The following is a 13,331-nucleotide window of genomic DNA, read 5'->3' on the forward strand; positions in this document are numbered from 1 at the left end:
ACTCCATGTGCTTTGGTCAAGAAGTGGAAATTCACATCAACAAAATTACAGATCTATAGTGAGCACGTGATCTGCAAAAGTGCTACCAAATAAAATTAAAACACAAGTTAAATTCTCTAGGTTCAGATTTGCTTTTTTCAATTTTTTTGTAATGGTACAGGATACAAATTAACCCTATCATTGGAAGTACTAAAGACAATATTGAATAAAAAACTCTGTGAAAACGAGAGGGGTTAAAATCAGGTGTAACAAAAGTTTAAAAAAAGGAACAATGAAATATGGTATGGACGAACATTTAAATCTCAACTCATTACTTATCAACATAGTCAAATTAAACTTACTCCTCCGGGGCATACCCATGTAACTAAACTTTGCTTGTTTTTTTGTTTTGGATATGTATTACGATTAAGGAAAATGATATGTTTTATCATCCCCCACTTCTTCCTCCTTTTCACCCTGTTCATCACTAAGTACTGTGTGGATTAACAAGACAACCCAAGACAAAGAAAAAAAAAGGAATAATCACCTGGTCAACTCAATAAAAGGGAGGAAGAGAAAACCTTGGAATAGGGGAATTGGGGAATGGGGGAAAGGGGAGAGATAGAGGCCGGAATCAATTATAATAATTATCGTATAACAAACATTATCAATTTAAGGGGGTTAATGTGTAGAAGAGCAGTTTTATGTAATGTAATATTATGCAATTACAAAATATATCCCATAGAGGACTTGATCTTGATAAGAAGTCTATTACTAACTAATAACCAACCAAAATATACCCTGAGGATATGACTGGGTAGATTTTACGTCATATGTAACATTACAACTAAATGATCACCTTGTTTTAAGGACATATTCTTTGTTTGAACTTTAAAAATTGCTAACAACAACAGTAACGACAAAAGAATGTTTTTATCCCCTTGATTCTACTAAACCACTTTAGTTGATAAACATGACTATCAATTAACTTGATAGTGTAAAACTAATCTTATTGATAAATGCAACCATGGTTTGATTGCTTAAAAGCAAGTGGCATTTCAAACTTCGTGCTGATGACAACTGGACAAGTATGATTTGCACACTGAGTTACTGTAACCTTGTACTTCAGAATCAACAGATTGATTATTTTACATGATAAGAACCAACTATGTTGATATTACGAGGTTGCCAAACTCATGGACCCCGCAAAAGATAAAAATCTATGGCGGAAAATGATACCGCGGAAGTAGATGATCTCGCTCTAGTCACAACCACAACTGATAAAGAATAAAATGAAATTCCAAACGAGGGAGAAATACGAACAGAAAAAAAATAACCCAAGAACAATTTATAAATCACACTCGTTTGTTTTATCAACTAATAGCAATCCCATTAAACCTTATCCCATAATCAAAATAAACCTTGAATAATGTTAGGAATAATATCATCAATTCTAAGATGGTCAATATCACCAGTGATATTTATTTATAATTTGATTCATTCAATAATTTCTCACACAATTATCATCCCATTAAAAATATTTTTCAAAATCTCGATATACATACCATTTTTGAAAATTCCTGTTATTATTCCCTTGGTGTATCTTTTAGAATTACATGAGATAAGAAGTACTGATTGGATTTTAGCCCAAATTGAATTATTCTCAATTACTACTTTACATTTTTTGATTGTTTGTATTTTTTTGGGTGGTATTGTTGGTACCATTGCGGGGATAAATATGAGTGCCATTTCAATTGTTCTATCGGGGGAACCAATTGTATCGACACCAGCTACTACTACTACCACCACCAGTATTGCTTCGGGTAAGCCAAGTATGAAAACTGCAGGTGTTGATAAGAGTAAATTAGAACAAGTGTGGGAGAAATCACTTGGAACTGGATTTAGCAACGAAAATGAAGGATTGGGGATTAAGAAGAAACTTGAAGAAGTAATCATTCCTGATATATTACCCAATATATCCAAATCAAGAATTCAATTGAAATTAAAGCAGCAACAGCAGCAACACCAACAAATACAAAAATTGAAAGAACAACAAGGAATAACTCTTCGAAATCCAGAATTTAACGACACGCAAAAACTTAGGAATGTCACAATTAATGAAGAGCTTGGTGGTGGTATCGATAATGATAACAACAAAATTAATGAAATTCATGATATAGATGATATTGAAAGCACAGGGATTGAAGTTGTTGGCTTGGAAGATGACGGTTATGCATACACAGGAGGATTGAGAAATCGTAATCAATATCAATATCCATCAAAACAAAAGATAACGGCCAGGGCATCTGGTCATGCATCATTAAATCTGCCACAGATAGTATCAGCAACCACAGGTAGGAAATCAAAAGACGTGAATGATGAAACGAGTACTGATTCCAAAACAGTAAAGTTTGCAGATGAGTTGGTACAAGATCAGCCAACTGGGACACTGCTGAGCAAGAGAAAGGCAGCATCAACAGTGATATTTGAAGAAGAACAAACAGAGATGGAACAAAGAAACCTACCAAGAGGTGTCAATATTCTACAAGAAAGTGAGGAAGTCAGTAGTACTGATGAAGGAGCGTTATCGAATATACCAGAGGAGACAGAAACGGAAACGGAAACGGAAACCGAGAATGAAACAGGAACAGGAACAGAAGAAATCGAAGAGCATATATTTACTCAAGGTGAAAGTGTAACAGAAGATACTCTGTTGTATTGAATTCAGTTGCCACGATATTTCTAAAAATGTAAAAATGGATTTTCATATTTTATTTAGAGGTTTTGATAATCAATTTATTGAATCGGTTGTACTCAACAAGTTCAAGCATATTTGTGTAAAATATCGCGCACGTGATGAGATTGTGACACATCTTCGAAACGACTCTCCTTTTTTTTTCTTTCCTTTCCTTTCCTGGGCGTCGTCGCACATTCTTTATCAATGTGTTTGAGATTAAATTTAACACGGAAATTAAACCTCTATTTAGATATTCATTTGAACAAGGACGACATTTTTCTTCTTTGTCGATTCTAAATTCTTTTTCTTATAATACTAGTTCCAGACATGTGTACTCAAATTAGTGTTAAGTTCAGATAAATCAAAACAATTTTGCAAATAAATAGAAAGGGAAAAGAACAAGCACTTGAAAAGGATTGGCAAGACGCAATCTTTAAATGGAATTGGAATGTTAAAAAACTTTAAATTAACACGAATCTATTAAGCTATATTTTTTTTTTTGCCGTCTCCTCCTCCTTACTCTTTACTCCTTGTTCTTGAAATTTCAATTTAATTAGTACCAGTTTATTAGCTACTTGTTAAATTTCACTCCTTACAGTGAATTTTTTGCTTTCTGACACACCAAGAGTTTAAAAATAAGTTACACTTTGATTCAAAGTTGTTTTCCATTTAAAATTATTACTTTCTCATTTGACTTTGTTAATTTTTCAATCAACCATCGAGGAGTGTGGAAGTGTGTGTATATTAAGTGTGTTTTCTCTAACATTCACAATATTATTTTGTTTTAGATTTTATTTTTTTTTGTCCTACAAATTCAATTTGCAGAAAGAGGTCCACTTCTTCAACATTTAATTATTATTTCAACACTGTTTTTATTACCCAACTTCTTCTAATCATCTTCATTTGAATTACACCCTCCTTTAGGTTGAGTTCATAAACTATTTTGTTATAGTTTTAGACTGTTCAAAGTTCAGTGTAATTTGCACCCTTATTTGGTTTGGTTTGGAATTTTCACTTTTTTCTTTGGAGTTGTTTGTGTACGTGTGTGTGGGTTTGGTGATATACACACACAATTAACAGGTATTCCAAATAGACAGTACTATGACAGACAATGTCGAGAATAAGGATTCAATGATTACGGCTTATACAAGGATTTCCCCTGATTCAAGTGATCTGCGCTTTATTAAAATTGTTAAGTTTCAACATCATGTAGATAAGACACCAACATCAATTCCATTCCCTTCACCATTACCAAATAACACTTCTGCTAGCAACCACATCAATCTAAAAACATCTGATGATAAAAAAGTACAATTGGGAAAGAAAATTATGCAACGATTGTATAATGTTGGGGTTTTATCTCGAGATGTGATCCAAAAATGTCGAGAGAGCTCATCTACAGTGTTCTCATCTGAATCTTCAGTAGTAGCATCATCTTCATCATCAACACAAAATAATTCAATACTACCAAACTCAAATAATGGATCTGAAAATGGAGATGATCATTCACTTCTTTCATCACCAACATCCCCAACTTCGACATCGAGTGGTATGTCCACATCAAATTCAATATTATCGAAAACAAGTGAAACTTCAAGTTCACCGCCTGGAAATGGCAAAAAGAAAAGAGGAAGAAAACGCAAATTATCACTGGATGATAAACAGATACAGATTGACAATTATAAGATCTACAATTGTAAAATTAAATTGAACATGTCTCATAACGATGAAAAGTTTGATGTTCGTTTACAGTTTGTGTATAAAACAAAACCAAAAGTGACCACTACTCATCACCATAACCACCCCAAAAACAACAGCAAAGACAGTAATTATATTAATAGTGGTAACCACGCCAGAAATGGATCTCAAAACCACAATGGAAACGGTGTCAGTTCCAGGGATGCCAACTCCAGTTTCAGTAGTAACAACAACACATCTCCCAATGGACTTGCTAAATTACTTAACCCATCCCCAACAACAGAGACTTCAAATTTGAGAAATGGGAAAACAAATCACAGTATAGCTGCAACTGGATCAATAATACCACTTGAAGAAGAGGAGGCACCAAACATGTATATTACATATGACGAGTTGATTAATTATTTACGAGACAAGATATTTTTCAAGGAAAATAAGAAAAATCTTCGTGGTATCGAAGTTAAAATAAACTATTTATTACATTTATGTACATTCAAATGTCTGATCAATGAAACTGAGATTGATATTTAAGTGATTGAAGGACAAATATGCAAAAATGATTTATTATTTTCCTTGACAAAAGATGTTACACAACCATGGGCGGTGTTTTGTATTTGAGATAAAGTGTTAGTGCAAGTGCTGCTGTGAATGTGAGTGTTTAAATATATAACAGTGAAAACGGTCGGTCTATTCTTTTTTATTTCTTTAATTTAATTTATTTATAGTCAATTTTATTTAATAATTATTTAGTATTCATCTTGGCTGTAAAATGTTTTGGGTGTACTTTACGTACATTATAAGAAACAACCTTTTACAACATCCAGCGAGAGTTCAGACAAGACATAGTTTTACTTTCTTTTGTTGCAATTCCTTTTGCAAACGTTAAACTTTCAAATTGAATCTATGCTTCCTGTATTATTATAAGTTAGTTGTAATAAATTGTATGGTGACCACTTAGCCACTTCCTGGCAAACTTCTACAAGCAAAAAAAAAAGAGCAAACAACGAATAGAACTTTTATTTTAATACAAAACAAGACTACGACATAAAAGAATTTCCTTTATAATTTATAATGTCCAGGACTAGGTGGTCTTTCACCAGTTTCCCAAACCACAGGATTCTCACCCAATTCAAATTCAATGGCGCCTCCATTTTTTCCAAATAACGTATTATGATCAACCCAATTTTTATTCCATTTTTTGCCATTAATCTTTAATGATTGAACATAAATATTCTTTTCTGATAAATTATTAGCTTTTACTTTGAATTGAGCACCATTTTCCAAATTAATTGTCAAACTTGATACAAATGGAGATGTGATCAAGTAAGTAGTAGTAGCAGGAATAGGGTAAATTCCCATCATGGCAAATATTACCCATGACTGCATTGATCCAGCATCAGAATTACCTGGCAATCCACTTTCTCCTGTCTTGAAATATGTGTTCATGATATATCTGACCAATTCCACTGATCGATATTGTTGATTGATAAAATTATACAAATAAGGAGTAGCAAAACTAGGTTCATTCCCCACATCAACAATTTTTTCATGTCCATGTAATAAATACATATCATCTAATCGTTGAATAACCAATGATGCATCGTTATCTTTGTCGTTATTATTATGATTAATAAATTCAATCAATGTTTCCATATCATAAAGCATTGACCAACCATATTCAATTGGTTTAGCTTCGTATTCATCGTTACCCCAATAACATCCATAACAATTTAAAGGATCATAGCTGGTATAATTAAATGAACCGTCAGCATTTTTTGGTTGGAGAAATCCAGTATAATGATAATGGTTTGTTGAGGCATCGAAATTCCAAATGTTTTGCCAATTGGCCGAACGCTTCAAGTATTTATCGTGATCATCTGAAGAACCAAAATCTTTAGCCAAAACTGAAACTGCATAATCATCATATGCGTATTCAACAGTTCTACTAACAGAACGTGTATAGTTTCGAGTGATATATCCATATTTCAACCAGTCTGGTAAGGCACCACGACCTTGCTTGGAGGAATCAGTTGGTGAATACAGGTCATACCAGTATGGTGGAGCAACTTCAGCATTTTTAACCATTGATGCATAAGCTAATTTCCAATCAACATTGTTTGCCACGTTCTTCACATAAGCATCAGCAATGACAATATCAGAATTGGTACCACCTTGAACACGACCATTCTGATTTGCTGAACGGGCATCTGGAGCATATCCATCGTTTTTGTAAGTGTTAGCAAGTGATTGCACAATCTCAGCACCTCTTGTTGGGTTAATTATATTGATTAATGGATTTAATGTTCTGAATGTATCCCAAATAGTAAAGAAATCATCATAATAAACAATATTGTCCTGATTATCCCAATTTGGATTTTCGCCAGTTCGGTTAGATGGTAACAAATGAATCCCATACAAATTGGTGTAAAATTGATCAACAACAGTTTGATTGTCATGTTGAATTTCAAATTTCTGGAAAACTTCATTTTTCCATTGTTGTTGATTCTGTTGAACCATTGAATCGAAATCAAAATTTTTGTCTTCAATATTTGCACAAGCTTTATCAGTGGAGATAAATGATATCCCAACACGACTAATAAGTTCATTATTTTTCAAATCTTGTTTATTGAATTGGAAACTTAACCCCATTGAATCATCACCTTTGCTTGAATTGGCTTGGTTGGAGTTGTAAGAAATTTCTCCATTAGCAAAACTGGTAACTTGAGTAAAATCAGCATTAAATTCACCACAGAAGTAAATTGTCCAATCAGATTGATCACCCCAACCACCTTTAATGGTAGTTTGACCAATATATCCATTGTTGTTTTTCGTTTTAATGGAACCTTTGACAAAATGTTGTGTCCATTGTGGTCGTTTAGGTGCTGATAAATGATGTGATGCGTTAACCAATACATTAGCTTTATCACCAGAATGGAAATTATACTTGAATAATCCACTTCTTTCACCAGATGTGAACTCGATGTCAATGTTTGGAGTATTAACAAAATATTGTCCAATGGTAGCACTATCTTTCTTAGTTCTATTTAATGATAATTCTTGATCACCAGCCAAAGTTTCATCGGTATAAGGTAGTTGACAAACCACACCATATTGAGGAGCACCTCCAGTTCCACTCTCGTGCATCATAGAAATCCCCGTGATTACACCATTAGGAGCATATCCAGAATAAGAATCACCGAAACCAGGATCATTAACGTCAACTCCCACTTTAGCCATTCCAAAAGGTTGGGTTATACCGGGGAACATGTGACCATTTTTATCTGTACCGTAAAACAAGTCTACGTTTTTGAAGACGTCATTGGAACTATCACCAGCATTGTCTTTTTTGTGAAGTGATAAATAGGAGTACAAATTTTTGATTGCAACTGATTCAACAACTAGCAAATAATTCGATATGAGAAAGATAATTGTGAGAATGAAATTCATGTTCAAGTTAAAAGTGGTTTTGAAAAGGGTATAAAAAGTAATGAAATTGTTATTTGTTACTTGAAGGAAACAGAGTCTTCTAAAAATTCAAGGTTGAGTCAGATATACGCGGATATATATATATATATATATATCGATGAACATGTTGATCATCGTCTCAATTAAGCCCCAGGATGATGTGACTTTACTTATCCATTCATAAATGTTGTGAATAACATTTATTTTAGGTATAATCAGCCACCCCTCCCCTTAATGAATGAGCAAATATAAACAAAAACAGAACGTGGTAATAGTTATAACTTGAAACATATTTCTATATATAATTTAGATAAATATTAGAAAAGGAACGTGTATACAAAGTATTAAGGTTTAATTTGACGTCTCTCGGCGGCTTTTGGATGAAATTGATAACGAAACAATTCTCCAGGTGTTTCCTTTTATTTTATTTTAGGTTTTTACACCTAAAAAAAGTAATTGATGCCGAATATTAATGGTAATAAATCACACAACAACTATAACAACAATCACAAAAACCCATATATGCATGAACTATTTCCTTGTTATGTGAAAAAAATTGTGGATACTCCATATCATTTCATACCAATTTGTTACTTTTTTTATTTGAGGGTACGAACCCGCCCATGTGGTTGAATTTGTGACTTCTTAGCCATAAAGAATGTTCCTTCAATTAGAATTATGCATTGTTTCTAAAAGAAAAAGAATTTGACAAGACGCGATGAAGAGTAGAAGTACCATTTACTAAATTTAAGACCCGATCAAAATAAATATATATCAATACTGTCTGGCTGATAATGATAATCAGTTCTAGATAAAAAAACTTCAGGCTTCATCTTTGAAAGACGAAGGGGAATGGTGATTGATTGTAGAATTTATTTGAGGTTAAACGATATCGCCGGGGTGTTGCCATTTCAAAAAATTCCCAAATTGTTCTAGACTTTGTCATAAAACAGAATGCTATAATAATATAAACAAAGAGAACGAAATATCAAAAAATAGAAAACAAAAAAAGAGAAGTCAATAATAATGATGACAATGCCCATAATGCGGCTGCAGAAAAACGGGAATGGACAAAAGAAAAGTAGAAAAAAAAACCCTATAATTAAATTAAATGCATTACTTGGCCCAAGAGTGACATATTATATTCTATTAGAGCAAAATGATAGGGAAACAATTATTGTTTATTTGTTGATACTTCCTAAATTAACACACTCTCTTTTTGTATAAATTATTTTTAGTCACTTGATATCATTCTAAAATTTTCAGCAACGCAAACCAAGCATGTCAAAAATAAAAGACTATTTTTAACAATCATTGAGATATTGGCTTAGAAAAATGAGTTTAGCACAGGATGAATAAAACAATGAAAAGTTATTTGGTAGCACGTGTGTTCAATAGAGTAAATTACTAGCAAGTTGTACATTGATGAAAGGGTTTGGAGTTTATCAATTCATAATAATGATGATAGTACCAGTTTAATAAAGTGCATGCATGTGTCTAGTACTATTGAAATAATGTCTTCAATTAAAGTTCGATTGTTTAAACTAGTTTCTAACAGGTCCAAATTAACAAGTATTTTCCTTTCCTTCAGCCATTACCAGTTGAGCCACAGACATTGAACCGACTCATCCTCACCCAATACATTACTATGTGCAAATATTATTTGGTTTGAGGGTTTTATCATTTGAGGCTTATAGTCAACGTGGTGAATACATGAACCAATATTTGAACTGAATCACATCATCATTGCGGTAAAATATTTGATTTGCAGTAACATTGTTCAACTTTTATTTTGTGGTTTTCAAAAATACAATAGTGAGGGATAATAAAAGAGCAATTAAACAAGTGTACTTAGATTATTTCCCTTTCACAAATGTGTTTCAATACATGGCAACGGTTTGGATCAAATGAAATTTTAATTAAAATTTTGATAGAAAAGATAATCCGAATCATTGTGCAAAAAAATTTGGGAACCTTTTTTTTTTTTCACAAGGGAGAGTTCACGTGGGTGCTTTAGAAGATTCAAAGTTTTGATAACTCAATTAGCCGAAACATGTGCTAAAGAAAACTTAAATCTATTGATTTCTATAGGTTGCCTCTCACTTCTCAATTTTGACTTCTAAGTTACTGCATAAATCACTTTTCTTGGTGTTTGGAATCCTCTAATAATTCACACAATTTGCAATCTAGGGAATATAATATTTTAGCATGCACGTGGTAAGCTATACAATTAGCAGACTACATGAACATTATCTTATAAATGCAAACAAGATAAATAACAAGAAAATATGTATTTACTTATTTATAGAATAAATTATATAAAAGCAACACGTTTTTCGGGGTTTTTTTTCTCGTTTTTGGTATTCGGTTATACCTCATAAAATTGTCCCCTGATACTACATCACGGTGAAAATAGGTTATTTATAACATTTACTGAGCAATTTTGTCTAATCTTTCATACAATAAAACAGTTGAATAAACATGATGTATCCAAGAAGTATATCGTCTTTACACTATAAACGGGAAAAAACTGGAAAAAAATACGAAAAGGTGGAGAATATTCTGTAATTACGAATAAAAAAATTGATCTTCATCTAGTATTTCCTTTGGATATTTTGCAAATAATGTTAAAACGTTTGTTCGTAAAACCAGCTTTTCTAACAAGATTGAACACTTGCCACATAAACACTCTTGTTGTTCTTAATTCAAATTTGTCATGGTGAAAGCAGTAAGTTTTCTTCTACGATAAATGTCAAACCGTCACTACTTTGCAGAAAATGTAGAAACTTTATTTAGCAAAACTGCCTGTTTAGGGATAATGTAGCACTTTTAATAATATCCAATAAAATACGAGATATAAGCGATTTATAAACAACATACAACACAAAAGGTATTCAAAATATCGCTAGCACAAAAAATAGAACAAACATTCATAGAGAATAGACGGTGTTATAAAAGATATAAATTGTTCATTTGCATAGTTTGTATGGACAATTTCGGTGTATACCTTACCAGGTGGGTTAGAGATAGACGAAAATTTATCATGAATGAAATTTGGTTGCGAAAACTTAACTCAATTGAATTTTTCAGATGTTTACACCAAGAAGTTAAAATTAACTCAACAATGAAACGGTGATACAAACTCGTAAGTTTATATTTCAAAAAAAAATCGTTTAGAGCTCTTCACTGAAAATACAAACTATAACTTAATTCGTTTAAGCGACTCAAAATTATATTGCCAGTTGTTAGTTAATAGACGGGTTTGCAATATCTACAATTGATTACACATGATGTAAATAGCTCTGAAAAAGAGTATTCCTATACAATAAGCTCATTTATCTATACACATTTACTATTATTTTTAAAGTGACAATGGTTACTGATAGCAATGGTTAGTAATATTTTTGGTCTAACAATACACAACAATCTAACAATTGATGGAAAGCTTGGCACAACACTGATTATAACTGGAATGTATTATGTCCATCTATCTTCTTTCCTACAAGGTAAAATAATACTAAATAATACAAGACTCTATTGTAGTTGCTATCATCAAAAAAAAAAAAACACTATTCCAACTAAGTCGTGATCTCAATACAAAGTATGATTTCGTCATCTTCATGTTATACTAATTAAGGAAAAAATCTATTTGTAGTTTAAAAGCAAAAAATTTAGGCTAAGAATGGAACTTCTTTGTAAGATAGAGAAAATAGTTGTAGTAAACACAATAGACAATAGGGAAAAAAAAAGTCTAAATAAAATGGCACAGAACACACACATATATTTAGAAGAAAGAATAGAATAGAGCGCAAGTAGATATTACTAAATCAAGGAATAGATGACCCACCACATTTGGTTAGTTGAGTCAGTGGGATTTCAATAATAGAGCTTAACCAAAAAACCAGAAAGTACGTATAATGCAAGGCCAAAGTAATAGCAAAAGAAACCATGAACAAGCCTAAGATGATTGATCTATTTTCAACTTAATTTTAACTCTGATCAATCAATCAATCACTATTGTGATAGACGACTAAGCCCCGATTATGAACCCACCCTGACTCTCAAAGAAAAGCTTTTTTTTTTCTTTTTCTTTTTTCAGTTTGGTTTGTTTATTAATTTCAGTTTACATAGACTGGCTCGTAATTAGAATACTGCCTCCCATCGTCATCACTTGGTGAAGTAATTAGTAATCCAAAAATAAATAAAAAAAATTTTTGACGACCTGTATACATGACACAGAAATTACCTGACCCAGAATTTGCGCCCGGTTGAACATCTTTATCCGCTAGTTTAGTTTTCCGATTAATAATTTATTAATAGTGGCTTACAAAGATCTCCTATTCCTCTCCCCTATTATTAGAGACTATGTTATGCATCTTCCATAGTGAAACAGAATAGAAACATAAGAGGAAAGTAACACTACAACTAACTAGTTTGTACATGACAAGAAAGACTAAAAAAAGAAAGAGTTTTGTTAAGAAAAACAAAGGAAAAAAAATCCCTCATAATAAAAAGTAGACTAAGCGGAATGCTTGTGAGTGTTTGTTTGGTGGTGGCAAGTAATTTCGTTTTGTAGGACGAATAGTATTACAAAGCAGAAGTTAGAACTAAACAAACTAAACCAAATCATACTCAAAACAAGAACTCACCGTAAACAAAGAGTATTGAGAATGTTTTTGTTGATATAATATCAATTGGTTGTAAATTCAAAATACAATAGAGAACAAACATTGTGTTGTTGTGGGTGTTGTGAGTAGTAGTGTGTCAAATGAAAATAAACGTAGAAAGAACAAAAATTTGAAATGAGGCAAAGGTAAAAAAAAAATAATGGCAGCAACAGGAAAGAGTAAAAGAAAAAAAAAAAAACAAAAGGAAGGAAAGAAAGAAATACTCTAACAGAGAGAGAGAGAGAGTATATATGTGTGTGTGTGAAGCCATATAAAAAGTTAAAATTAAAAGTATATAAAGACACACTAAAAAAATTCAATTTTTTAATAACAAGAATTGAGAGGGAAAAATTTTTATTTTTTTTTATTTTTTTATTTTTTTACTTCACATATTTAAACAAATATATTTGTATCATCTCAGCTTAGATTGGTTATTTTATTCAATTACCCTTCTTTTATTTTCTTCAATAATTGTTTAACCACAATTTTTTTGGTTTATTGAGATTATATCTACTACTGATCCAAAAGCAACATTATTCCTCCTGTCAAAAGGGTAACTGATTCACAGGACAGATTAGTAAAGACAAGACAAGACAAGAAAAAAAGGAAAAAAGCCCCACAAGAAGGAAGAAGAAGAAAAAGTGGCAGCGCCTACTTAGCTTATAGCAAAGAAGTTGAATTCTAAGAAAAATTAAACTATTCCAGAAATTTCTTAATAAAAAAGTTTAAAAAAGAAAAGCTCAGAAAGATTGATTCCATTGCACTTGAAACTACAACCACATAGA

The 13,331-nt window shown here is 32.0% G+C and overlaps 3 protein-coding genes across 3 annotated transcripts; 2 read left to right on the plus strand and 1 right to left on the minus strand. All coding sequences in view use genetic code 12, as the record gives it.

The window, feature by feature from the left end:
* Positions 1 to 1,408: 1,408 nt before the first annotated feature.
* CAALFM_CR06010WA (uncharacterized protein) lies at positions 1,409 to 2,701 on the plus strand (the record flags this gene model as incomplete). Its single annotated transcript, XM_708386.2, has 1 exon — positions 1,409 to 2,701. The coding sequence occupies one exon, from the start codon at positions 1,409 to 1,411 to the stop codon at positions 2,699 to 2,701; it is 1,293 nt and encodes a 430-aa protein (XP_713479.2).
* Positions 2,702 to 3,817: 1,116 nt separating this feature from the next.
* On the plus strand, positions 3,818 to 4,945 carry CAALFM_CR06020WA (uncharacterized protein; the record flags this gene model as incomplete). The annotated part of the gene is made up of 1 exon (XM_708389.2): positions 3,818 to 4,945. The coding sequence occupies one exon, from the start codon at positions 3,818 to 3,820 to the stop codon at positions 4,943 to 4,945; it is 1,128 nt and encodes a 375-aa protein (XP_713482.2).
* A 528-nt stretch (positions 4,946 to 5,473) lies between these two features.
* CAALFM_CR06030CA (uncharacterized protein) lies at positions 5,474 to 7,861 on the minus strand (the record flags this gene model as incomplete). The annotated part of the gene is made up of 1 exon (XM_708390.2): positions 5,474 to 7,861. The coding sequence occupies one exon, from the start codon at positions 7,859 to 7,861 to the stop codon at positions 5,474 to 5,476; it is 2,388 nt and encodes a 795-aa protein (XP_713483.2).
* Positions 7,862 to 13,331: the final 5,470 nt, after the last annotated feature.

The sequence above is a fragment of the Candida albicans genome, chromosome R (genome assembly GCF_000182965.3).
Source record: "Candida albicans SC5314 chromosome R, complete sequence".
Taxonomy (NCBI): Eukaryota; Fungi; Ascomycota; class Pichiomycetes; order Serinales; family Debaryomycetaceae; genus Candida; species Candida albicans.